Raw genomic sequence first — 27189 nt, 5'->3', positions numbered from 1 at the left:
TGTGTGCTGTAAGAGAGTACTGCTTTTGAAACTACGCAAGAAAATCATCCATAAAACACTTGGGCTAAGTTTTCTTTTTAAGATTTATTTATTTATGTCTATGAGTGTTTTGTATTCATGTATGTCTGTGTACTGCATGCATGCCTGGTGCCTTCAGAGACCAGAAGAGGGTGTTGGTCGCCTGAAAATATTGATACATGATTGTGAGATGCTGCGCGGGTGCTGGGGTCTGAACCTGCTGGGCCACCTCTCTAGCCCTCTAGGCTGATCCTAATGATAACAGAAAGGTCATGTGGGAAGACCAGCTGGAGTGGTCACCTGCGGCTGAGGGGGAACGGGCCCGACAGCCTGGTAGCTGGCGAGAGGCGGCAGGGCCCCGGATGGTACGTACTTTTCAATGGCGGACACGTCACTCGTGTTAAACTTGCCCCTCGTGAGCAGTTCTGGAGTGATGCGCCCTTCAAACAGGAGGCCTTCCTTGGCCATCTTCACCAGGATCAGCCGGACCAGCTCCCCCATGTACATGCCGCTCACCATCTTCTCGAACCTGCAGGAGGGAATTCCACAGGTTGTTAAGTTAAGCTCCCTCTCCGGGTCAGCACTCAAGGAGGGGGCCGCAGAGAAGAAGAGGTGGCCCTGCTGTATCTCTCAGGTTCCCTGTGACTCAACAAGGAGGAGGCACAGATACTTATTACAGACAGGGAGGCCACCTAGGAGGACACTGCAGGGCAGGGACAGTCTCGGAAGACTGCTTAGCGGTAGGGAGATACTAGGATTTAGATTAGGGGTGACAAGTGAGAAGGGCCCCACACAATCAAAACGATTGGTATTTACACAGCTGAATCATCAACTTTCCCAGGGCTGTCAGTAAATGAGAGCCACCAGGGATGGAGGGATGGAGGGAGCCAGGAGGCACCCAGCTTACAAGAGGGAAAATGTCTTCCTCTGGAAGGTGGGGAGAGCTGTTCTCTGTGAGGAAGGAGGCTATCTGTGCATTTGGCCTTTGGATAAGATAGAATTTTTAAACTTTTAGTTATGTGTGTGTTATCTGTGTGCTAGCGTTTATGTGCCCACAGGAAATGGTTGTGCCCAACACAGGTCCTCTGTGCCCTTGCTGATCACAGCCTTGGAGATTGATGGTGGTGAGGAAGACACAGATCATGAAAATGGAGGTGACAGGTGTCGGGCCTGAACTATGGACCCCAGTGCACGGCTGCCTGGAAGCTTCCCAATAGCATGGAGAGCTGAGTCTCACTCCGCCGCAAAGCTGGAGCCCCCAGAAGTCAATTCACCTGTTCATGGAAGAACAACAGCGCATCTAGGTTTGGATCCCGTCCCTTTAGCTCTGGGGCCCTAAACCTTAACTTTGGGGATACAGGAGCTGGTTAGTAGCTCAGGGCTAACAGGATCAACTCGGGTCTCTATCTCTGATGATTTTTGTGTGTGTGTGTGTGTGACTTCTTTCCCTGCTTCTTCTTTCTCCTCCTCCTCCTTCGAAAAATTCTCACAAAGCCAGGCTGGTCTTAAATTTGATACAGATCAGAGATGGATGACCTGTCTCCACTTCCTGGGATTATAGGTGTGTGCCATGAGGTGAGGTCTGGCTTATTACTTTACACTGGGGGCTATGTGCTGGCCAAACACTGTTCCAGCTCTACCATATCCACAGACCACCATTTCATCCTTTGCCAGCAAACTACCAAGGCTTTACTCTTTTGAGGAGTGTAGACTCCTGCCCCACTAACAGCCAGGGGGTGGGCTTTGAGGAGCTAAAGGCTCATCCCACTGCTCTGGCCAAATTCTGGAATGGGCCAATGCCACATTGAATGTGGTGTGAGGTGTGACCTCGTATCTGAAGCTACCTCTCAGGGTCCAAGCACCATTTTCTGTCCATTCAAGCAGAAAATTCAGCCCAGGGGCTCCGGGCGCTTAACACTATACTTGAGTCAGATTCAGATGCAAGATCAGGGACCAGGAAAGAACCCTTAAACCAGACAGATCAGAGGCCTCCTCTTGAGTGTGGCTGGTCGGCTGGCACTCCCAGGGCTGGCAGTGACACAGCAAAACAATGTGTTCCAGGCAGAGTCCCCAGCAGCCAAAGATGCTGCGGGGCCCCTGAGCGTCCAGCCCTGACCCTGTCGGTAAGGCACACAGCCTCCTTCCAAACACAGTCTTCATTGTTCCTGTTCTTGAGAGACACAGGCTGGCCCATCCGGCTCCAGGGAATGGACGCTCCCTGGCGGGAAAACACCATCTGTGGCCTGGCTGTTCTGCTACTGCCCAGGCTCCTGTGGGAAGAGCCCTAGGCTGGAATCCCTGAGCTGGCAGAAGGCAGGCAGAGCCTGACTACCAGGCTCCCATTAATTCTGCTGCCACTGCACCCATGCAAGCCTCAGTCGCCTCATCTGTAAGACAAGGCCTTCCTGCAAAGTTCTACAGAGGACACGTGTTCATACAGGACATGGCCATGAAATCTGGCTACTGAGTGCTGAGGACCTTACCTGTATCTGGTGCTTCCTAAGAGGTTTATTTATGCATTTGAAATGGGGCCTCACATAGCCTAGGCTGTCCTTGAACATGCTATATAGCTCAGGATGACCTTGAACTTCTGTCCCTCTTCCAACTACTGAGGATGGGACTACAGTATTAATGTATCATTGTACCCAGTTGTTCACGATGACAAGCGCTCTACCAACTGAAGTACAACCCTAGTCCAGACTGTAAAGTGATTAAACACAGACTGTTATTTAATGTTTTTAATGATTCTATTACTTTACACGTATGGGTGTTCTGCCTGTGTATCTGTGTACCATGTGTGTGCTCGGTACCTGTGGAGGTCAGAAAATGGAGTCAGATCCCCCTGGAACTGAAGTTAAAGATGGTTGTGAGCTGCAGTATGGATGCTGGGAATTGAAACCAAATCCTCTGGAAGAACAGTCAGGGCTCTTAACCACATGGCCATCTCTCCAGTCCTATTTTTTTTTTTTTTAAATTATTATTAAGCTGGGCATAGTGGCACATGCCTTTAATCCCAGCACTCAGGGAGTCAGAGGCAGGCAGATCTCTGTGAGTGTAAGGCCAGCCTGGTCTACAGAGTGAGTCCTGGAGAGCCAGGGCTACACAGACGAACCCTGTCTCAAAAAAAAAAAAAAATTATTAGTGTGTGTTTGTATGTATGTGCGTGTGTATGTGTTCATGAGCACGCATGCCATGACACACGTGGATGCCAGAGAACAACTTTGCAGTCTTGGTTCTCTCCTGCTACCTTTACACGCGTTCCAGGGATCAAACTCAAGTTGCTAGGCTCATGAACTCAGCACCTTTACCCACTAGCCCACCTTGCCTTTAAAAGCCTGAACTCCACAGCTGTGTATCTAACCAAGCAAGAAGCATAGTCCAATCACGCAAATCTGAAGTAGGGGCAGCCTGGTGGTGCATGCCTGTCACCTCAGCTACTTAGGAGGCTGAGACTAAAGGATTGTGAGTTCAAACCCAACTCAGGCCACTTAGTGAGACTCTGTTTCAAAATAAAGACATTTTAAAGGGTGAAGATGTGGTTCAGAGTATTTTCCTAGCATGCCTGAGGCCCTGGGGTCCACGCCTAGTGTGACCAAAAAAAAAAAAAAGAAGAAATCGATGGGTGACACTCACAGTTGCTTCCCGGGGTTGAGGGACCCCCGGTCCAGCTCCCTGTCGAACTCTGTGCGGATGTCCTCCAGGGACCCGTCGTCCCCGAAGGCCCCCCACTCGGTGTTGATGCACATCCGGCCCTCATCACCTTCCACCAGGTCAATGTGCCTCAGCTCCTCCATGTAGCACGCGTTGGTGCCCGTGCCTGGGGGAGACAGGGGAAGCTGTGATCACACGAGGGAGGCGAGGGCATGCTGAGTGAGGGATGGAGTGCAGAGGGCACCCTACCGATGATCAGGCCAACTTCACACTGCTGGTCGTCGTAACCACAGGTCATCATGGTCCCCACTGTGTCATTCACCACAGCGACGATGTTAGCGTCGTAGTCCTGGGGGCCGATAATGAAGACAGGGTCACCATCAGCTCCCACATGGGTGTGGAAATCCCAACCTCAGAGGCAGCTCGGCAGGTGCACTCCGATTCTCACAAGCCACCATGCTGGTGGGTGGTTCTGCCTCTGCACAGCCAGGACTCAATTAACTGGATTAGAGAGTTGTGATTACCTTATGGAAACTGCAACGTCCTCTTAATTACCTGGCTTAGGATTCTTTGGGGAGTGGATTTTACTCATGGAGCTACATTCCTCTGCAAGCCTCCAAAGGCAGCCTAAGACCCACACGTGCGTGCAGAAGGCAGCTCCGCCATGCGCTAGTCCCTGCAGGTCACACCTGGATGGTCTCTGCTGCAGGCCGGGTTCCTCTGAGAGGCGCTTGCTTCCGAGAGGGCCCATCTGACCTACTCCCCTGGGTTAGGATTCTGACCTGTCCCCTGCCAGGGTCTTCAGACCATAGCACTTCTGTGCCCTTTCAGGCACGGCAATGAACATTAAGCCACTTTTAAGATGGCAGTCCCCCCATACCCGACTCCTAAGCAACCCAAGAGAAATTACCCCTCGCTTCTTAATGGCTTTATCCAGCAGCTTGACCACATCCGACCCTTCCACACCACTGGCTTTGAACCGCTTTGTCCATGTGATCAGTATAGCCTGTGGGAAAGAGTAGAGAAGTGGACTGAGGGCAGGGGGCCTTGGAACCCCAAGGCCTTGGGGGCTACTTCAAGCAGACAGCCTCAGTGACAAATAGCCTCTACCTCGTCACAATACAGATTAGAGCCAGGTCTAGGCACCACCCCCATCTATCCACTTAATGGGTTTCTCTAAGGAAACTTTTAAAAAATGACTTAGTGATTTTTACTTTACGTGCATTGGTAGTTTTACCTGCAGTCATGTCTGTGAGAGGGTATGCAGGAACCAGAGTTACAGACAGTTGTGAGCTGTCATGTGGGTGCTGGGAATTGAACCAGGGTCCTCTGGAAGAGCAGCCAGTGCTTTCTTAACCACTAAATCATCTCTCTAGCCCTTCAGGGAAATGTGAAGGAGAAAAACACAGGGTCACACTCCCCGGCTTGTATTGGGTTAAAGCAAGTGGCAAGCCAGGACCAGGAGTGCTCCTGGAAGGCACGGCTGGGTGGACGCCAGCTCTGAAGCCAGGCCCCATTCAGGAAGAGCTGGAGAGATAGCTCAGCACCTAAGAGCACCTACTGCTCTTGGAGAGGACCTGTGTTCAGCTCTGTGCTCATACAAAATAAATAAATATTGAGAGGGGACACAAGGAAAGCACTGGGCCTGCCAGATGGCTCAGTGGGGAGAGGTTCTTGCAGCCAACCCTGGTGAGCTGAGACAACCAACTCCCATTAAGTGCCCTCTTATCTTTACAAGTTTGTGGCACAAGTGTGTGCCCTCCCCCCCCCACACCTAACACCTGACTGATCACCTCCCCGACTTTCCAGCCAGGCCTCAGCCTCCAAGCTACGACCAGATGGGAAAGAGAAACAACAGGCTAAGAGAATTCTTGCCAGGGCTGTGGGGCTGAAGGGATCGTGTTGGCTAACGGGGCCCACACCTTTTCGGACCTTACGTTCCCATCTGTGAGGGAACCCACCATCTGCAGGCGCCCAGTGTTCACGGTAGTAGGAGCCCATCTCTGTTTGCGTGTTCATGGAGCAACATCAAGCCGGAGAGACACTGACAAGGTAAAGTTCCCAGGGGCATGTGGCAGTCGGGACTCAGCTTTTGCATTACACTTTGTATTATTTCAATGTTTTTTTACACAAGATCTTTAAAAAACCTATACTAAAACTGTTCTACTCGGCTTGCTCTTTTCTCAGTGGGGAAGGCTGCTATAGAGGTTGGGGATGATGACTGCCAGGTCAATACAAGGGAGGGGGCCTCGGCCTCACGCCAAGCCGTTCAGACGTCGGGCTGCTCAGGAGTGGGTAAATCCTGGTTGGGTTTGTGCTCCTTCACTCTGGAGCTATGACTAAGCCCGGACACTGTTTTCGTCTCCTCCGCGCCCAAGGAAACAAACAAGCATGGGATCGTGGGAAGAACATGGGCTGGGTGTCATCTCATTCCTCTGAGGACCACTTTGTACACTGAGAATGAGGGCATTGGTTTCGATTTGGGCATTGGAGGTCCCAGCCTTGAACCCTTCTCCGGTGAGGGTCAGGACTGGTAGGTAAGCCACACTTTCGGCTTCTCCTCCGCCCATGGAGCCCCACCCCCACATTTGCTCCACCATGCAGGCTCCTGTCCCTATGAGGATATGCCTCCTGCCACACCTTCCTTCAAAGACTGCTTTCTGGAGGCCAGGCTATATCTCTCAGGGCCTGGCCTGCTGCCTATTAAACACTTAGTCATCATGTTGGTCAATTAGTGGCCATTTTGGTTATCAGATCAACTGCCAAGTCTCGAAAGGTAATTGACTTTTTGAGACACAGACTCATGTGACCCACTTTGGCTCTCAACTTGCTTTACAGCTGAGAATGAACTTGAGCTTTTGACCCCCCTCCCTCCATCCCATCCCCCAGGGCTGGGTTATAGCTGTGTGGGTCTTACAGGCATATACCATCATACCTGGTTTATGTAAGCCTGGGGGGATCAGACCCAGGGCTTCATGCATGTTTAATTTGTGCTAAGCACTGAACTAAGCCCAGCAATTTGGTATTCTGAGAACATATCTTTACATAACTCTTATTATAGTAAACAGAAACGTTCCATTACTAGTTATGGTTATTAATCTCTTAATGTGTTTAATGTACAAACGAAACTTTATCAGAGGTGTGAATGTATAAGAAAGAACATAGACATACATAGTTCAACACGATCTATAGTTTTAGGTATCTCCTGGGAACTTGGGACCTTCCTCCCACAATGACCAGGCTTTGAGGAAGGTCTCTGAGAGCTACTCTAGGGATCCAAATGATCTGAACACCTTGAAGGTACTGAACTTCCAGAAATCTTGGGTGTCTAGATGGGACTACCCAAGTTCCAGATGGAGGAAATCTGGGACAGGAACATCTTAGAGGGACTCAAGAGAGGGGACACAAAATGCAAAGGAAGAGGTTCACTGCTCTAGGTCCTGTCATGAAGAGTCTCTGTCATCCCATGGAGGCCTGTGCTCCCTATCCTAAAATAAGGAGCATGACCTACAGTGCTCTCCAAACCATTCCTGCCGATTCTGTGAGTCAAACATGTGCAGCCGCCAGCATCAGGAGAAGCAGCCAGCAGACAGCACGGAACCTATCAACAAAGGTACCGCCTACAAGTGCACAAGACACCGGTGCCCAAGTACTGCAGTAAAGCCCCATGATAAACATGCTCGGCTGTCTCCTGGGCTGCAGGTGAGCCTCAGTTTCCCCATCCGCATGTGGATGGAGAAAAGCACTTAGCTCTTGGAGTATCGGGTTATGTTTTGGCTGTGAAGTGCACATGAAAACACAGCCTGAGCCCTCGTTGTTAACTGTTAAGAGTTCCTGAGGTTTGTTTATGCACAGATGTGTGTGTGTGTGTGTGTGTGTGTGTGTGTGTGTGTGTAGGGGGTTGTTCTATCTCTCCACACAGAACAGGAACAGTCTACATCTACTTTTTCCACAGCTTTGCAGCTCTCAAAGGCAGAGGTTTACCACATGGTAGAGCTGAGTGCGCCCTTGACAAACAGACACATGAATGAACAAATGACAAATAAGATTGTGTGAGGGCTGGAGAGGTGGCTCAGAGAGTAAGAGCCCTGACTGCTCTTCTAGAGGTCCTGAGTTCGATTCCTAGTAACCACATGGTGGCTCACAACCATCTATAATATGATCTAGTGCCCTCTCCTGGCATGCAGGTGTACATGCAGGCAGAATACTGTATACATAATAGATAAATAAACTTAAAAAAAAAAAAGAAAGAAAGAAAAGAAAGATTATGTGACAAGTCAGTCACCTGGTGAGCCCATCAAGGGAACCTAAGACTTCCCCTGAGGCAGAGGACAGCCTGATTCCTGAGGCACAGCACCTGCTTCCAGGTGAACACCACCTCAACCCCTCTCCATAGCCATGAAGCCTTGTCCACCTTCTTTGATTTGCTCACTCATAAGAGCCTTATCAATGGATCCTTCTACCTCATGGCTACCATAATTGGTCTCTAAAAATACACCATCAACTAAAATAATTCAAAAAAGGAACAGGCTAGGGATACGGCTCCGCCAGTAGAGCGCTGCCCAGCATGCACTAGGTTCTGGGTTCGATTCCTAGGACCACAGAAACCCCAGGCATGATGGTGCACATCTGTAATCCTAGTACTGTAAAGGTCAAGATAGGAGGAGCAGGAGTTCCAAGTTGCCCTAGGCTACCACCCAGAGGGCAGCCTCGGCTAGCATACCACCCAGAGGGCAGCCTGGGATACGTTGGACCCTACCTCAGAAGAGGTCTGGGTTTGGGGGTGGTAGACGAATGAAGGAGAAACATGGCACCACAGCCTAATGTTAATTTTGGCAAATGATTCCAAAACCAAGAGACATGGGAGTCACCCGTAAGCAAAGGGAACTGACAGCATGTGATGCCACATTCCGAACCCCAAAGCATCCTTACCTCGTCTATTTTGGATTGCCGGCAGGGGAAAGAAAACGTGAATCCCACGGGTAATTTCTTGTCCTTGATCTTCCTTTTTTCCATGAAGTCTCCCAGGCATTCAGCAACATGATCGAAAAGCTACAGAGAACAGAGGAGAGATGTCAGGTTGGGGTGGTGGGGGGGGGGGGAGGACGGACAGGACTCTGTTTCAGATCATGCTGTGCACAGCTCTCACAGAATACCTCCAGCCCTCCAAAGAAACTGGCCCCTCAGAGGTCATGACACTGGTCATCCCGGCACTGAAGGCAATTTAGAAAAACAGAGAATGAACAGTCTTCCATGACACGCTGGACAAAGGTTTCCATCAGCTGTTCAGGAGGAGCCAACAGGCAGAGTGACCTCCCCGAGCTGACCCAGTAAATCCTAGGAAATACTCAGGCAGCTCCATGGCTAAACAAAACCAGCAAACATTGTGCTTTTGCTTTACCTACTGAAGGAAAGATGAACCCCCTACAATGCACAAATTCTAAGTGTGGAGGTCACAAGCCTCCTACCAGCGGCACCTGCCAATATCCACATCAGGAAATACCAGAGTGGGCATGGCTCAGTGGTATAGCACTGATCCCAAGGATCAACTCCCTCCCCCCCCCCAAAAAAAAAATTAACACTATCAAAACCCACACGACTGCTAGACATGGTAGCTCAGGTCTAGAATTCCGGCACTTAGGAATCTTAGGCAGGAGGATTGCCTTGAGTTCAAGACCAAGCTGGGCTATGGAGTGAAGTGTCTTAAACATTAACAATAAAAACCCAAGTGCCACCTTAATGGATCTGTGGTCACTCCTGCCACCCCAAGTTCTAACACGTGTGTAAATGGAAATGGGGCTGGGGGAGCTCTCTGCTGTCTTTGTGCTGAGTCACCCACGTAGCTTTAAGGACTGTGTTCCTCACTGTACTTCTTACTGCAGGAATAGGCCATGCTATGAATATCCCAGTGTCCATCCGGCACCCCCATGCAAGCTTGCTGGCTCTGACTCATTAGGTCTATACACACTGCAGGACTGCAGGAGAAAGAACCCAGAAGCCTGTCAGTAGCATGCCTTTGGGAACACAGCCACAGAGCTCCTTACAGCCCAGAAGAAGATGGTGCCAAGGTGCCAAACCTTAGTCACCTTGACCCAGCTTTAGAGGGGACCTGACTCACTGCTGGGGCTGGGGGACACCCAGTCTACTCCGACTTCGGAGCCTCAATCCTGAGTCACTATTACTCCGGCTACGCTGCAGCAGTCTCTCTGACTGAAGAGACACGTGACCCTCCCTGGAGAAAACAAGCTAAGCTTCCTATGACCTACTTCAGGCTGATACAAACCTGTTACTAAGTCTGCCCTTGAGCCCTACGCCATCTGCACCTGGGGCTCTAGGCGCTCCTGCTGTAAGTGAGCAGAAGGAAGGAAGAATGGCTGCACAGTAGGGGCAGGGTGTGGGGCCTGAAATGGCTGGCTGCAGCAGCAGGGCCACGAGGTACCTACAGATAGGCAAATGCATCTCCTCAAGGCGGCTGTGCAGGCCAAGCTGCACACCTACGACCATGGCCCTCAGAGGAAGATCCAGGCTCCCAGGCTGAGGGGGGAGGATCCAGGGCCTCAGGCCAGCCTGGGCTACAGTGAGTTGCAGGCCAGCCTAGGCATCTTAGAGAGGCCCCGAATTCTAACATAAAAAGCAGGAAGTAAGCCTGGATGTAGCTCAAAGACGGAGCACTTGTCTAGCATCTCCAAGGCTCTGGATTCAATCCCCTGTACCACAGAATAAATGAGTGAATAACTAGACCCTCATCACCTGCCTGACAACATGCGCATTATTTTTAAAACACACAGACACTAGACACTCGTGCTTATAATCTCACAGTCAGGAGGCAGAGTCAGGATCAAGAGTTTGAGGCCAGCCTGGACCAAGTTCCAGGCCAATCTGAGCTAAAATAGTAAGTAGCAAATGAAACAGCTTAGGGCCAGTGAGATGGCTCAGCAGGTCGGTGCCTCCCAATGATCCTGACACCCCGAGTTCAACACTTGGGACCCACACGGTGGAAGGCAAGACCCAACTCTCACAAGTTGTCCTCTGGCCTCCACACATGCACCATGTGGCATGTGTGTGCCTACACACACACACACACCAAAGAAAAATAACTTTTTCAAGCGTTGGGGGATGGCTCAGTTGGTGCAGGGATGGGGGCCTGCGTCTGGAGCCCCACAATGTATCTGAACAGCCAGCTGAGGAGGCATCCTGCGCCCTGGTGCTCTGGGTCTGGGGGGAGGGAAGAGACAGGAGCAGCTTCCAGGCCGAGAGTCGGCGAACTTCAGGTTCAGTGACAGATCTGTCTCAAACAAGTAACATGGAGAGTGTTGGGAAAGATTGCCGCCATCAACCTCTTCCCTCTACACGTGAGCACGCACACACGGGAGTGAGCACCCACGCAGCTTGTGCAATACACATCACACACACACGTGCATGTGCTCACACACACAGACTCAGTCCCTCTAACTGACTAACGGGGTAAATAATGGCAAAAGAATACTTTAAGTAATATTCAAAATTCTCAAAACTATTTGAGAAATGTTTTAGTGTGAGTGTGTTGTACCTAACATGTATGTGTATTGATGTGTGTGTCCTAACATGTATGTGTATTGATGTGTGTGTCCCAGTGCTCATGAGTGAGGCTGGAGGAAACTATCCAGCGTCCTGCTCTATCAGCTTCTGCTCTACTACCTTGAGACAAGGCTTCTCATTGAACTTGGAGCTGGGCTGGTGACCAGCAAGCTCAGCTCATCCTCCTGTCTCCGTTATTGGGGTTTCAGCCATTTAGGCAGCCACACCTCACTTTTTATGAGTGCTGGGATCCGAACACAGGTCCTCACATTTGCTGAGCTATCTCTCAAGTCACTTAAGTCATGTTTTAGCAATGTTGCATGTCGCTTCTGGAATCAAAGCTGAAAGCTGTAGAAGGCTTTGGAGATGCCGTGTAGGGGAGAGGAGAGAAAGGCAGATGAAGGCGGACCCTGCAGAGAGAACACAGATGTGCTCATCTCTAAGGTGGTGAGAATCCTACCACGCTCAGAGCCTTGAGGCTTCACTGGTCACAGCCGGTGAGTCTGAGCAAGCTCCAGGGGCACCGTGAGGATTGGGTTGCCACAGAGCCGACCTGCTGACTCCAGAGTGCCGCAGGAGGCAGTCTGGCTTCAGCCTCCATCTTCCCTCCCTGCTCCCTCACAGCCTGATCTGAGATCTTGTCCATAACCACATTTTCTCATCATCACAGATCTAAGCTAGGGGTCTGGAGAAAGGCTCAGAGCTTAACAGCACTTGCTGCTCTTCCAGAGGCCCCACGTTCAGTTGGTAGCACCCATATCAATCAGGAGGCTCACAACGCCGTCCTCCCAATCCCTGAGGCCCCAGTGCCTTTTCCCTGGCCTCTTAGGACACCTACATACAAGCAGCACACACTCACACATACTACATGTATACACATTTAAAATTTTTGCTGGATGTACTAACACACGCCTTTAATCTCAGTACTAGGAGGCAGAGGCAAGAGGATCTCTATGAGTCTGACAGGCTCAGCCTCGTTCACAAAGTGAATTCCAGGCCAGCAGGACAGCCAGAGATACATAGTGAAACCTTGTTTCAAAATAAAATAAGTAACAGGGAAAAAAAAGTCCTAGTAGCTGAAACTGCCATTTCTAGCGTGAGACCACCTCAGAGACCTCACGATCTGTACAGCCACTAAGGGGCTGGGCAAGGCCTTGCCCCTGTATAAGATGACCACAATAACAGCCACTCCACAGGGCAGCCATAATGATTACATGAATCACTAAATAGAAAGCATTTATACATCATCTGTTTGCACATAGGCATCACCACCATCGTGGTCTTTTTAGATGGTTTAGAGGGGGCAAAGAACAAACAGCCAGAAGCAAAATGATTCTGGGAATAGGCAGAGTACTTGGGGAGGGAGCTGAGAAAGTGTACCCTGGGTTGGAGGCACCCCCTAAGCAAGTCCTGCTCCTAAAAGGCCAGGCACATGTTTGCACACTGGTAGTGCCAGCAGTGGCTCAACCCAAGGACCAGGAGGAATGGTAATAAGCCAGTACTTGCTACGTGAACAGGGCCTACCAAGCTGGCCGCTGGCCATCTTCAGAAAGAAGCCACGCAGTGGGCAATGGGGACACAGGTAGCAGACCTCCCTCCCGCAAGCCACAGCCTGGGGATGAAAGGGCCAGAAACCCACTGATAGAGGCAGGACCACCTACTGGTGGCTCACCTGCCTCTGGCTAGCCGTAAGGTGGCTCTGCCACTCCAGACACAGTGTGCTTCCTTCCATGCTCACTGTGATATGCTCAGGAAATCCCTGAATCCAAGGAGCACAGTTCAAGGACAGGATTAGCTCTTACCTAGGTGGGTAGCTCCAACTCTCTCCACAAAAACTTAGGCACCAGGTAGGACCCTACAGAGAAGGCCTCTGGGCCTCACCTCACAGTCCAAGCGGGAACCACTGCTTTCTCTGGAGAATACGAGGAACCTCGCCATGAACAAACACCTTCCCCAGCAGAAATCTGGCAAGCTGTCAAGAGTATGAAGACCAGGGCCCCCCCGCGTGGAGTGTGGGTGGGCACACAAGTGGGGTGTCTATCCGTAAGAGTAATGGAGCACCCCCATGTGATAGGTGCAGGGAACCTGGAAATAAAAACCTTAGTTCCAGATCCTAGGAAAATAGGGACACACATCACAAAACAGGTCCTCTCCTGGTAGGCCCAGGAAGGGCCTTGTCCGGGAAGGATGACCCTGTTCAAGAGTCATGCTGGGAGCATGAGGAGGGACAGCCATTTCCAAAGCGAAGTCTGCAGTCTTTGCTTGCTGTGCCAAGGGCATATGCACACCATAATATCATCAGAGCTCCGAAGCTCAGAGCCGCTCCACAGGGCCCGGCCTCCAGTGAGTGAGAGAAGAAGCCGGTGGCCTGACAGAGGGTCATCCCTACCCACAGGGTGGGCTAAACCTGTGCCAGGGCTGCAACCGAGGACGCTCTGAGAACAAAGGCACTTGAGACAATGTGGGCCTCCCTCCCCACAGCCTGCGGCCACTAGCACGCCACCAGTTTACCAGAGGGTGTACGCCTCTTCAGGCACAGCCCCACCCCAAACAGCTGCCTCATTCCTCCTCTGACAATCCTTTACAACGGACACTTTGGTGACACACCTCCAGTGAGTCCTGCCAGGGCCCAGGACAGCAGCTTTCAGAAGCCTGGCCCCTGCAGGTACTGCCTGGATGAACAGAACAAGCAGAACAAGGACCCACCTGGCTTCCACTGCCGTGAACGATGTTCTCTGGAGTGTCATAAACCTCAGACTCCATGTAGACATTCTGGTTCTTCTCATGATTCACCTGCACCCGCAGGATTCGAAAGGAAGAGCCTCCGAGATCCAGGGCAATGAAATCCCCCTTTTCTGATAAGGGAGAAAACAGGTGTCTTGTCAGATTCAAGTGTGAGAGGAGGTACCCACTCCCAGATCTGACCCTATCTGACTCTCCGTACAGCACCTTAGGCAAAAAGAACGCTCACGTTGCGTGGCCCTGCCTGCCGGAGCTCTACCCCGCCTTCTGCATTGCTACCGGTAAACAAAGACCACACCACACTGGCTTTTTTATTTTGTTGAGACAGGGTCCCACATAGCCCAGGTTAGCCTCAACATCACTATGTAGCCGGAAGATGGCCTCGGTCTCCCGATCCTCCTGCCTGAGCTTCCCTAATTTCGGGGATTAAAGGTGTGTGTTGCCACACCCAGCTCGCAGTGTTTCAGGACAGGAAAAGCCTGTGGTGAGGGCCATCCAACGCCCCGGGTTCCTTCCATGTCGGCTCAGATGCCAGTCACTGCTTGCCCAAACCTCCAGCTACTCCTTGGATTATTTATTGTTCTGGCAAGATGTTCAAAATGTGAAACTTAGCACTGGGACCGTTTTTGGAATGCATAGCTCAGAGACACCACGTTTGCAGTGGTATGCAGTTATCATCACTGTTTCTAAAACTTTCCTATCACCCCAACGTGGTAACCCTTAAGCAGTAATTCCTCAACCCCACCTATCCCTAGCAACCTCCACTTTACTCTCAAAGTTCTAGACATTTCATATAAGTGGGATCAGGCATAAATTGTCTATTTGTGACTGGCAGCTTTTACTTAGCGTGATGGCTCCACGTTGCAGCCTGTGTCACCAGGCGAGGAGCGACAGGCACCGTCTCCATAAGGCCCAGTAGCCTTCATCCCCATGACTGTTAGAGCAGACTGGTAGCACCTCATCTACCCTGAGAAGGATCACACACACAACAATCCACCCATTCATTCAAAGTGTGTGTGTTGTTCAAGACAAGTACGGTGCTACACGCCTGTGATCCCAAGACTTGGGCTAAGACAAAAGAATTAAGAGTTTAAGGCTAACCTGGGCTACACAGTAAAAACACGTCTCAAGGGGGAGTGGTGGAATAATACCTAAAAATTTTTTTTGAATTATATTTTAATTAGAAATGGGGATGTAGCTCAGTGGGAAAGTACTTGTCCAGAATATGGGAGGACCTGGGGTTGATCCATAACACCACAAACAATAAATAAATAAATGGAATTTAAAAACTTTTCTGGGTGTATCACATAAATGGTCCCCCTTGTGAGTTGGTTTTTTTTCAGTTGATCAGCATTTCATTATTTTTGTGGTTAACATTATCCCTGTCAGCACATCCCATGTTTTACTCATCCCTTCATTTACTGATGGACATGGGCTGTTTCCACTCTGGGCTAGGATGATTAACCCTGCTAGGCCGCTGGTGTAGTGACAATTTTGATTTCAATGTTATGTGAATATGTTTTTGTTTTAATCCCAGGTGTGGGGTATGAGGCTGCTTCAGATTGTCCACAGCAGCTGACTATGATTTATCTCGTGCTACAGCAAGGGCATGCTTCTGACAGATGAGGATAGTTTGTTTGGAATTCTGGGGACTCTTCAGAGGCTAGATAAATGCCTGAGCCCCAAGAGAGGGGTGGTTGCTGCTGCCTCTGCTGCTGCTCCTTCTTGTTTGCTGGTTTGCTGGTTGGAGATATCCTGAGACAACAAAGATCAAACTTGCCCCAAGGAATCAGATGCCCCTAACCAGCAGAAAGCAGTCTAAGGAGATGGACACCCCCTTTCTCGTTAACCCTCTTTCTCTCCTACCTAGTGTTCGGAATTAGAAAGGTGGAATATGGTTGGAAGGGTGATAGGAAGAACGACCCAACAAAGCAGCCAAGAGTCCAGTCACACAGGCTTGTGTATGGACGAAGCACCTTCATTTCTCTCAAGTGTACTCAGGAGTCAGAAATGCCACCGCCTGACAACGAGACAGAGCCACTTTCTGTTCCTACTGTGATGGATGAAGCCTCTAGTTTGTCCATATCTCCAGTACCGCATGTGTGACACCATTTTTCACTGTCACTGACATCTCTCTGATGAATGCTGCATGTGAGAATACCGCCCACCTTACCACTCACCCATGTCTGTTCCAGAGTTCCCGACCCTTGCCAGCAGAAACACTGGGAGAGTCTTTAAAACGTTAGATATGTGGGGACCAGGCAGATGGCTCAGTGAGCAAAACACTGGTGACCCAGGCCTGACAATCCTGACAATCCTGATTCCCCCAAACCAACATAAAATGCCAGATGCAGTGGTGCACATCTGTAATACTCCTCCTTCAGCAAGGTGGGAGGCAGAGACGGGAGAATAGGCTGGAAGCCTGTGGGCCAGTCAGCCTGGAGTATACAGGGCAGCAAAGAAAACAAGAGAGATGGTCTCAACAAGGTAGAAGGATCAAAAAGAAGTTGTCCTCTGACCTCCACAAGCATGCTATGCATTAATTATTAATTAATTGATTGATTGATTGATTGATATAAGGCCAGGATGCAGCTGAACAGCAGAACACTTGCTTAGCCTGCCTGAGGGATGTTACTGTTGCTGTTACTGTTCTAGTGCTGTGAAGAGACACCATGACTAAGGCAGCCCTTACAAAAGAAAGCATTTAATTGGGACTCACAGTTTTAAAGGGTTAGTCATCAGGGCAAGAAGCAGATAGGCATGACACTGGAGCAGTAGCTGAGAGTTTTATATCTGATCTGTATGCAGGAAGAAAGTGAGAGAGGACTGGGCCTGTTGTGGGCTTTTCAAATGTCAAAGCCCACCCCCAGGGACACACCTCCTCCTACAAGGCCACACCTCCTAATCCTTTCTAAATAGTTCCTCCAGCTGGGGAACTATGGGGACCATTCTCTTTCACATCAGCACATAAATTCAGTCCCCAACACAAGGAAGGAAGAAGAAGGAAGGAAGGAAGGAAGGAAGGAAGGAAGGAAGGAAGGAAGGAAGGAAGGAAGGAAGGAAGGAAGGAAGGAAGGGGCGGACTAGATGAACTCAATAAAATGCTTACTAGGTAAGGATCTAGTTCAATCCCCAGAAGCCATGTGAAAAAAGCCAGGTGCAGTAGTAAACACCTGTAATCCAGCACTGGGGCCAATGACGTGGATCCCGGGTTCTTAATGGCCAGCTAGCTCAACTTACACATTACATTCCAAACCAATGAAATACCCTATGCCAGAAAATAAGCCGGACAGCACCTGAAGAATGACCGCTGAGGTTGACCTCTGTCTTCCACACATGCGTGGACACTCTCCTACATGCACTCACACGTATGCTCAGGATAACAATAACTACAGGGCTGCTGAGATGCAAGCCTGAAGATCTGAGTTCAAAGCCTGGACCCCCCCCCCAAGTTGGGAGGAGAGAACCGGCTGCACAAGATTGTCCTCTGAGCTCCACACATGCACCACAGCATATGGATACCTCCATATACACACCATACTGCCCCAATATTAAGAAATAAAATGAACTTAAGTTACAAATTTAGTAACAGTAAAGAAAGTACTAGCATCTTTAATTTTTCACCTTTCTTCTGTGGTGCCGGGCGTTGGATCCTTGGCTTTACATTTTCATAAAGTGCCATTTACTTCTGGTTTTGCTGTTTGGTTTTGTATCGTATATAAGAATCCAACCACCAAATGCAAGGTCACAGAAGGTCACACCTATTTTTCTTTTAGGAGTTTCGTGGCGCCAGCCCTTACATGTAGGTCTTTGATCTATTTAGAGTTAATGTTTTATATAGGGTACAAGGTAAGGATACAACTTGATTCTTTGTGGACACTCAGTGTGCTGGCATTGCTGGTTCAAGAGACTCTTTTTCCTCACTGAATAGCCTTGTCACGCCTGCCAAAAATCAACTGACCATGAAAGTGTGTCTCTGTTTCCCTGTATATTTCATTTGTTTTGGGTTTTACTTTGTTTTGTTTTGAAACAGGGTCTTATTGTGTAGCCCTGGCTGGCCCAGAACTCTCTATGCAGACCTAGCTGCCCTTAAACTCAGAGATCCACCTGCCTTTGCCACCTGGGTGCTGGTATTAAATTCACACACCATCATACCCAGCTTTATTTTTATTTTTGAAGTCATTTTTCTTTCCCACCAAAATATAATATTCTCCTTTATACCGTGGATATATACTTATGTTTACTGCATTATAAGCTTTCACAATTAGGAAAATTTTTAGTTGCCAACTGAGTCTCACGTTCAACTGAATAAAAGAAAGTAGGTTTCTTATCACTGAAGCGCCAAAGGTGGCTGAGAAGTCAGGCACCCTGGGCTGGCCCATCCCACTCTGTCCTGCGTAGCTTTTGAAATAGGCCCAGGCCAGCAAAATTCCAGCAAGGCCAGGGAGTTCAGGTAAGAGCAGAAAGGATGGCCATGACATAGCCAGGACAGAGTTAAAAAACAATCTGGATGACAGTGAGGATGACGGTGATAGATTTGAGAGGCACCTCACAGGTGGCTGCTGAGAGCCAAGGGGCCCCTCTTGAAGCAGGACCCTCCCTAACTATGGTGTCCTTTGGCTCCATGTGAAGTGTGTTCTGTGATTGCTGAGAAAAAAAAAAAAATGGTTGCCACACCTATTTGCCACAGCCCAGGGAATGCTGGAAAACTATTAACTCTATGCCACAACTTATGGAGAAGGAAGCCCCAAGCAAAGTCTCCCGCCCCGCCAGTGGCCGGGGGGCCCTCTCTTCTCACATACTTCATGCTCATTGGTTTTTGTTTGTCTGTTTTTGTTGCTGTTGTTTCAACGTCTGCGGGTTTTATGTCCTTCAACTTCGTAAATGATACGCAAGTTGGAACCAGGGCAGTTTCACTTGCTGCCCTATGCAGCAGAGTCTGCAGACAGCAGACAGTCTGAGTGTCTGAGCTGGCTCAGCAGGAGCTGCCCAGGTCACTCACAAGGCCTGTTTGCGTTCATATTCTGCCAGGCCAGGGACAAAGACAAATGACTTCAGGTAAGTGCCACAGGGCTGCTGGTAAGCTCTGCTGGATCCCTGGCATTTCCTTAGCGCAAACTCGGTGTCCTCCTGCCTAAGGCTCTTAAGTAGCTGATTATAGGCATGCACCAGCCCACCTGACTATCTACCTACTATCTATCTATCTATCTATCTATCTATCTATCTATCTATCTATCTATCTCTTCCTTCTACCTACCTCTGTCTGTCTGTCTGTCTGCCTATTTGCCTGCCTGCCTGCCGATCTATCTACTTATCTGTTACCTACCTACTTATCCATCAATGCATCCATCCATTCCTCCATCTCCATCCCCTCCTCCCCCTCTCCTCTCTGACAAAGTCACACACAGCACAGTCTTGTCTGGAACTTGCTATGCAGCTGAAGATGAACTCAGCCTTCCGATCTTCCTACCTCCACTTCTGAGCGCTCAGATTATGGAGCAGCAACAGGCCCATTTCAGACTCACCGCCGGGAGGGGGTGGAGGAGACAGAATGATGGTTGTTTCCCCTTGTCGTCTCCTCCCACAACCTTAGCAATACCAGTGAGTTCTACAACCTTCAACCTTCTTCCAGGGGTTAGGCTTACACAGGCCCATGGCAGGGTCCCATAGCTTGAGAAGGCTGTTAGAAAGGCCTCCCAGCGAACTACAGAGTATCAGGGCGATGCTGATGGAACTATGTTTCTCTGTGCCCTGCAGGCTCCACGGCCCTTCCTTCACCTTGATACTGCCTTTTACAAAGCAATCAGAGCAGGGAGAGTCATGCCCTATGTCTGTGTTCATTACTTTATTTGGTTCAATCTTTTTTTTTTTTTTTTCTTTTTTCTTTTTGGTTTTCAAGACGGGGTTTCTCTATGCAGCTCTGGCTATCCTAGAACAGGCCAGCCTCGAACTCAGAGATCAACCTGCCTCTGCCACCACTGCTCAGCTAATTAATTACAGGGTAATTAAAACAGGGTAAGTCATGACAATTCTCCTGCCTCAGCCTTCCTAAGTGCTAGGATTACAGGTATGAGTCACCAGAGCCCCTCAAACCCATTTCACAGAAGAGGCAATGGAGGCTGAGGTCATTTCTCCAAGGTCAAGCTGAACTGGAGTCAGCGAGGGTGCTAGAGACTTCTCCATTGGTTTGGATTTTATTTCTTTTGACCTCCTCCGTACTTCAAGCTCAGCTTCTCCAGCCAGCAGAGAGATTCCCTCCAACCTCCTCTTTGCACCTTTACTTTCCTACTCCAGGAGCCTCCAACACTAATTCTTTCCAGCCTTCCCCACTGTGCTGTAGGGAGGGAGCCACTCTTCAAGAGAACTCACTAAGCAGAGCTCTGAAGGGACCCCCCCAACATCTCTCTCCCTTCTAACGATGGTCATTATAACCAGAAAATAATGGAAAGCAAACACAGGGACATGTGCTTCCGCGCCACAGCCCATGTTGGAACACGAGACAAAGAGACTGCCGTCATGAAGTGCCCTGCTCCAGGAGTGAGCTACAGGCAAGCCCGCCACAATGACAGCTTCATCCTAAACACCTCCAGAACCACCCTTGAAAGCTGGGAGCCGCACGCCACCTGAACATCAAGTCGCCCTCAGATACACAGCAGCTTCCAAGGCGGCTGATGCTGTATCAGACCCTGTCTCCAAAAAGGAAAGAAAACAGTATGTGGTGGTGCACGCCTTTAGTTCCAGAGCTTGAGGCAGAGGCAGGCAGATCTCTGTGAGTTCAAGGCCAGCCTGGTCTACATAACCAGTTCCAGGCTGCCTAGGACTGTGTTATAAGATCCTGCCTCGAAACAAATACTTAAAAAAGGTAAGGAAAACGTTCTTCCCTTGGTAGAATGTAGAGCACAAAAATATTTATCACCACAGTGGGTGTGGGGGCACAAACTTGTAATCCTGTATCTGGAGAGGCTGAGGCATGGGCACTGCTAGTTCAAGGCCAGCCTGGTCTACATAAGAGTTTATCTCAAAAAAAAAAAAAAAAAAAAAAAAGGAGAAAGAAAGGGAAAGAAAAAGAAAAATATGACCAAATATAATATTACACTATAAATCATTCTGCTTTGCATGGGAAAAGATAATGGCACATTTCCAGAAATGTTTTGTGGCTTTTCCTTTGTTAAGAACATGCCATGACCCATGAGAGAGAAACAAACATCCAAGAATATACAGCCTCCCACAGCTCCCAGGCTAACTGAGACCTATAATATCCTTTGCCTAAATGGGGAAGGGGGAAACCTCAGGAATGAGACACAGTCAACTCAAGAGAAACTTCATGAGAAACACTGTCCATTAAAAACATCCAAGGGAGGATAAAGAGACAGCTCATAACCATCCACACATAACTCCAGTTCCAGGACATCTGATACCCTCTTCTCACTTCAGAGGGCACAAGCACATGGCAAGCATACATACATACATGCTTACTTACATGCAGACAAAACATTTACACACACACACACGCACACACACACACACACACAAACTCACACCTTTAATCCCAGCACTTAGGAAGTAGAGGCAGGTGGATCCCTGTGAGTTCCAAGCCAGCCTGGTCTATATTCTAAGTTCCAAGACAGCCAATCCTACACAGCAAGACCCCATCTCAACAAACAAACAAAACTATTTTTGAAAAACAAAACCCAACAGGTATATGGCCTTATGAATGTTTGTATCCAGAAGTCAGTATTGCCAACCTGCGAGTGGAACCTTATCTGGGAATAGGCTCTTACTGATCAGAGAAGGTAATCAGTGTAGGCTCTAACCCAACACAGCTGGCATTTCTTAGGACAAATGACAAGGACCCAGGGGACCCAATGGTCATTGTTACTCAAGTCTTTGGCATCCTCCTCTCCTCCTGTCCCCTCTCTTTTCGCTGTCAGTACTGATTGGTGCTCCTCAGAGGCCCCAACACTTGATCCTATCAGCACCAGAGGAAACAGGCAGGGGCCAAAGAAAGCCTAGGGCCCAGGCTGCTGACTTAGATTCCTCAAACCCTGCAACTCTGTCCCAACATGGGTGCAGAGCTGTGGGAGTCATCACACTTAAGATACCATTGATTTTGAGACCTACCATTATTTGATGAAACATTAATGAAGAAAAAAAATGCCACTGGGCTAACTATAAGGTGCAAATAACAGAAAGGAAGAAAAAAGAAAGATGGACATGCTGTGCAAAACAATGCAGGTTCCAGAGACTGCAAATGAGCGACTCCAGATGAACAAACCATGGAAGCAGATTCCGGGAAGGCAGCTGTGCTGAAGCAAAAGGTCCTTCTCCTGTGGGACTGCTCAGGGCCTTTAGTGTCTACCTCGGGTCTCCAAGAGGGAACAAAAGAATGGGCTATTTCCCATGAATGGGCCTTCTCAGGAAGCATACCTGAGGAGGGCAAGGGAACAGCTAAGAAAATTACTAGTGTCCCACTTTGAAACACTCAACCCTTGAAAAGGATGGTGGAAAAAGTGGGGGAGGGGCTGCTGCTTGATCTAAGGGAGGAAGCTGGTGGTAGATGAAAGAAAGAACAGACATCTTCCCCCTCCTCCTCCTCCTTCTCTTTCCCACCTCCTCGTCCTCCCTGGTCGCTTAGGATCAGGTGACCTTCCAAGTTCCCAAGCCCAGATCACCTGCCACTCCCTCCCCTCCCTCACCACTCTGCTGCAAAAGGCAGCACTGAACTCAGCTCATGCACAGATTCTTTGCCTGCTTATGGGTCCACCCAGGGCTAAGAAAAAGTGATAATAAGTACAGGGGACTCCCTTTCCCAACCACAGGCAGCATGAGACACTCAAGCAACAGCAGACAGAGTCATTCAGCCCGGCAGAACCGCCTCAAAAGCTCAACTGCTAGTAACCAGCCCTTGAAGAGACAAAGGTCCTGAGTGGATCCAGTTCAATTCTTGAACAAAGAAACGTCAGAGACAGAGACACCAGTGTGTGTATGTGGTAAATCTCATCTACAAAATGGGGCAAATGACACAAGCGGTAACCGCACCCAAGACTCACTGAGGACATCCCCAAGGCCAACTAGAGCCAGGACTATTCCAGCTCCAGCCAGATTGCACACACAGCAAGCCCACATTTTTGCCCTCTGCTGGGAAAGCAACTATAAAAGCTGCAGCTTTGCTGGCATCGGCCTGCAAGCTGCTGCTTACAGTCTCCAGACAAGACTGAAAATTCAGGTCTCCAGAGCAGGAAAGACATCTCGGAGCTGTGGGGCCACACTCATAGGCGTGAACTCAAAAAGAAACCTGACTTCCTGGAATGTAGCTCCCCCCACGGCATACTAGTTCCAGGGTGGCTTTGGCATCCACTTGTGCAAACTAGCAGTTAACCAGTGAGGAGCAATGCAGTCAGTCCTCAGGTGGTCCTTCACCTCCCTTCAGTGAGCAGGAGCCACAAGGATGCAGGCTGGGAGGAGAATTCTTGGGGATACCTTGATTTACTGTAGAGAATTTGTCCAAATGGAGACTTGAATGTCCCACCTCTGAGTCTAAGCCCTACCTGGCCCAGTAGGAATGCTACTTATCTGGGGCACCAAAGAGAAGATGGCCTGGTGCTTCAGACTCTCTCAAAAAGAATCCCTAGTTTACTCTAGAGATGTAGGATAACCCACACGGCCCCTGCAAACCCCTAAATGCTATGCTTTCAAAGTGTCATACATGAAGGCAGGTCAGCATTGTCCAATGTCATCGGTGCCTGGCATATGGCAAATGCCCAACAGATACAGGACAGACGGGTTGATGTATGGATAGAGAGAGAACAAGGGAATATATGGGCAAATGGGTGGGTGGGTGAGGGAGTGGGTAATGGGAGGGTGGATGGAGAGAAAGGGAGCGAATCGTGAGATCAGTGGGTAAGTAAGTAGGTGACTGGATGGAAGGATGGAGGGAAAAGACAGATCAATGGGAGAACAGCTGGGTGGGTGGGGAGGTGGCGAGATAGTAGATAGATCAATGGGAGAACAGATGGACAGAACAGGTGAATGAGTGAAAATGAACAAATGAGCAAACACCTATTGGAAGCATGGTTTCACAGAACTTTCAGCTCAGAGAGCCTAGTTTCTCACACACTCACCTGAGCCATCAGGAATGGACCGCACAAAGGTTGGCAACATCTTGACCGAGGCTGTTGGATTATAATCCCGGGAAAGGCCATTCTTCATTTCTTTCTTGAAGCGTGTCAGGATATCAATCAGAACTTCATCAGAGAGCCGCATGGCATACAGATACTTATCAATCTGGGAGAAGGACAAGAAGGGAGAATAATAAGGCTGAGTTCAAGGAAGGTTCAGGTCAGCTTTAGCCTTGCAGTCACGACAGTACCAGAAACTGGTGGCCTGCACAATTAACTCTGGATGCGCTGGAGCAGCCTCCCGGGAACACACCAGAAAAGACTATTTAACTCCCTCAACCACGTCACCCAGAGCAGGTCCCTCTTCTCCATCTACAAAATGAACAAAATAACTAACTCCAAGGCTCCTGCCAATCCTGGAACACCACATGACAAATGTTGTTCGGTCCCCAAGGATATGATAGAGGCAGGATTCCTCCCGCAGGTTAAGAACATGGCCTCTGGAGCCAGCCACATGGCTTCAAGTTCTAGCCCTGTTGTCTAGAGTTTCATCAGTTGAAATAAATAGGATTTAACCAGGCATTGTGGTGTATACCTATAATGCCAGCACTCAGGAAACTAAGGTAGGAGGATCAAGGCCAGCCTGGACTATATAGCAAGACTCTCAAAAAGAATAGATCAATTAAATGAATGGATGAAGCAGTAATGCCAATGGGTTTCTTTGAGCACATAACTTCCTTAAAAGTTTTATTTATTTTTATTTTATGTGTATAAGTGGTTTGCCTATGTATATGTAAGTCTGCTGAGTATATGCCTGGTACCCACAGAGGCCAGAAGAAGGTGCCAGATCTCCTGGAACTAAAGTTATAGATGGTAGCCACCATGTGGGTACTGGCAATCAAACATAGGGCCTCTACAAGAATAGCAAGTGCTCCTCACTGCTAAGCCATCTCTCCAGTCCCAAATATAAATTCTAAGAAGGTAGAATGATAGTCAAAGAGCTAGAACCTTTCAGATAACACAGGCAGTTGCTCCCAAGGGGAGGCATTAACCCTTCCCTCAGAATGTACGGAGACAGCCCATGGGCCACATGCCCACGTGTGGACTCAGTGCTTACCTAACACGCCCCAAACCCACAGGCTCCTAATCTCAAACCCCTGGCTGGTCACTGACTGTTTTTTCTGTTTATTCTCTCAAAAAGTGTTTTTACTGTTAGCTGGGGATATTACTTGGTTGGTAGCAGGCTTGGAGAGTATGCATGAAGTTGACCCAGGGTCTGGCAGCAGATGCCTGGAATCCCAGAACTGGGAAGGTGAGGCAAGAGAAAGAGGCTCAGGCCATCCTTGGCTATATGGGCTTTGTGAGAGAGACCCTGTCTCAAACAAAACAAAGTATTTACCAGGAGCTGGTGGTGTAGCTCAGTGGTACAGTTTCTTCTTAGCCCCAACGAGGCCCAGGACCACAATGGGGAAGTGTCTACTGGCCCTTTCTGGGTCTGTGAACTAGACACCCGTCTCATGGGGCTATCTTGTGTCGTCCACTTGCATTTTTTGTTTTTATTTATTTATTTATTCATTTATTTATTTATTTATTTATTTATTTATTTATTTATTTATTTTGTTCGCGGCTGCTCTCTTGGCTTCTCTGCTACTTACGAGACCGAGCTAACAATGAGCTGGTAACACTGAAGATGCTTCGGTTACCAGCTATGGTCTGTCCTTCTGGTCCGCCCGCTGCTGGGGGTGTCTGTCACAGGCTAAACCTGGCCAGCTCCCCCTCTGGTCCTCTGAACTGCCTCAACAGAGGCACCCACCCTCAACAGCAAGGCCCCTGCTCTCTCACTCACCCAACCAGACTCTCTGTACCCCTTGTTGCTGCTGCCTCAGGCTTCTCTGGTCCTATGGTCCCCTCCACCTGAAAGGCCTTCCACCTCTTCCCAGCTATGCAAGCCTGCTTAGCCCCTTCAGGATCAAGGTCAGGTGTCGCCTGAGTCTCTCAGGACTGGAGATGACCCCTCCCATGGTGCCGCGCCCTCAGCACATACCACAACCTTCTGCACGTGCTCCCCGTGCTCCCTCTGAAGCGCTCCTGCTGTTTGCCTCAGGCTCCCCAGCGCCCTCTTTGGGTCCCTGCACACAGTAGCCAGATTTGTGACCCAGTAATACTGACAGTACCTTGATGCTAACTGGCTGCTGGGAATGGCATCTTGTACACACTGTTTACGAAGGCTGGAAATGTCCTGACTTGAGGACGGAGGCCCCAGGCTAGGTCACCTCTGCCTATGTGCTCTGGTCTCCAGGCCCTGCTGTCTCCTGTTTCATAGATAACCAATATGCTAGGAGTCCACTAACCCTCTGTGGCCAGAGGTGATCACTGCCTCCTGTCCCCATCATCACCCAGCCAGTCTTTTCTTCCTCCCTCATGACAAAGCCACATGAAAGACGATCAGAAAAGACCCAGAGCAGGATAGAAATTGCCAGAAGCATAACCCAAGGCTGGCAGCACCAGTGTAGGCATGATGCCCTCAGTCCGGGGGCATCAACAAAGGCATCACCACAAGCATGCTAGAGAAGTCCTGAGGGGTGACATCAGGAAGTGTGTCCAGGCACAAAGGTGTATAGCCAAAGGTGAAAGGAAATCAGTTCCGTGTGGATGGAGCAGACAGCGTAAAAAGTGAAGAAGCCAAGACGGTCCTCCCTGGAGAGCTCGGCGGCATCACACAGGGTCCCAAGGGCCATGCCAACAAACACAGACCTGATCCCAACGCATGGCAAACCCAGGAACGTCAAAGAGGACCCAGCGAGATGATGGAGCTTCCAAAGGAGCAAGGAGGTGTCTGTGGGCAGTAGGGACCTGACCCTCCAGAAATAGTCCCAGGGCCATCCCAGCCTTCTGGACACACTTCATTGGCCACCCTTCTCACACAACATCCTGACTGTCTGAGGAGGCACATGCCCAGCCCTCTGGCACAGTGTGGGTGCCCCCAGGGAAAGGAAGTGTGTTGAATGGAGCCTTGCAAGTCACCTGGCACAGAGGAGCAGCTCGGGTGCTGCTAGCTACTGTAATCATGGTGTGGCTTCCATGAGCCAAGTGCTTTCACGTC

General features: G+C 49.5%; 1 protein-coding gene across 2 annotated transcripts in view; it reads right to left on the bottom strand.

The window, feature by feature from the left end:
• Nucleotides 1-27189, bottom strand: part of Hk1 (hexokinase 1) — a 65532-nt gene that overhangs the window by 19504 nt on the left and 18839 nt on the right. For both annotated transcript variants that reach the window (XM_021660975.2, XM_060369461.1), the window contains exons 2-8: nt 24090-24252; nt 13933-14081; nt 8602-8721; nt 4580-4675; nt 3919-4018; nt 3652-3835; nt 392-547 (exon numbers count right to left, since the gene is read on the bottom strand). In XM_021660975.2, the coding sequence (XP_021516650.1) occupies nt 392-547; nt 3652-3835; nt 3919-4018; nt 4580-4675; nt 8602-8721; nt 13933-14081; nt 24090-24252 (968 nt within the window). The remainder of the gene's footprint in view (nt 1-391; nt 548-3651; nt 3836-3918; nt 4019-4579; nt 4676-8601; nt 8722-13932; nt 14082-24089; nt 24253-27189) is intronic.

Source organism: Meriones unguiculatus, chromosome 16, assembly GCF_030254825.1.
Source record: "Meriones unguiculatus strain TT.TT164.6M chromosome 16, Bangor_MerUng_6.1, whole genome shotgun sequence".
NCBI lineage: Eukaryota > Metazoa > Chordata > Mammalia > Rodentia > Muridae > Meriones > Meriones unguiculatus.
Note: the sequence above shows the minus strand (reverse complement) of the source record. Positions and strands in the feature narration are given on the sequence as shown.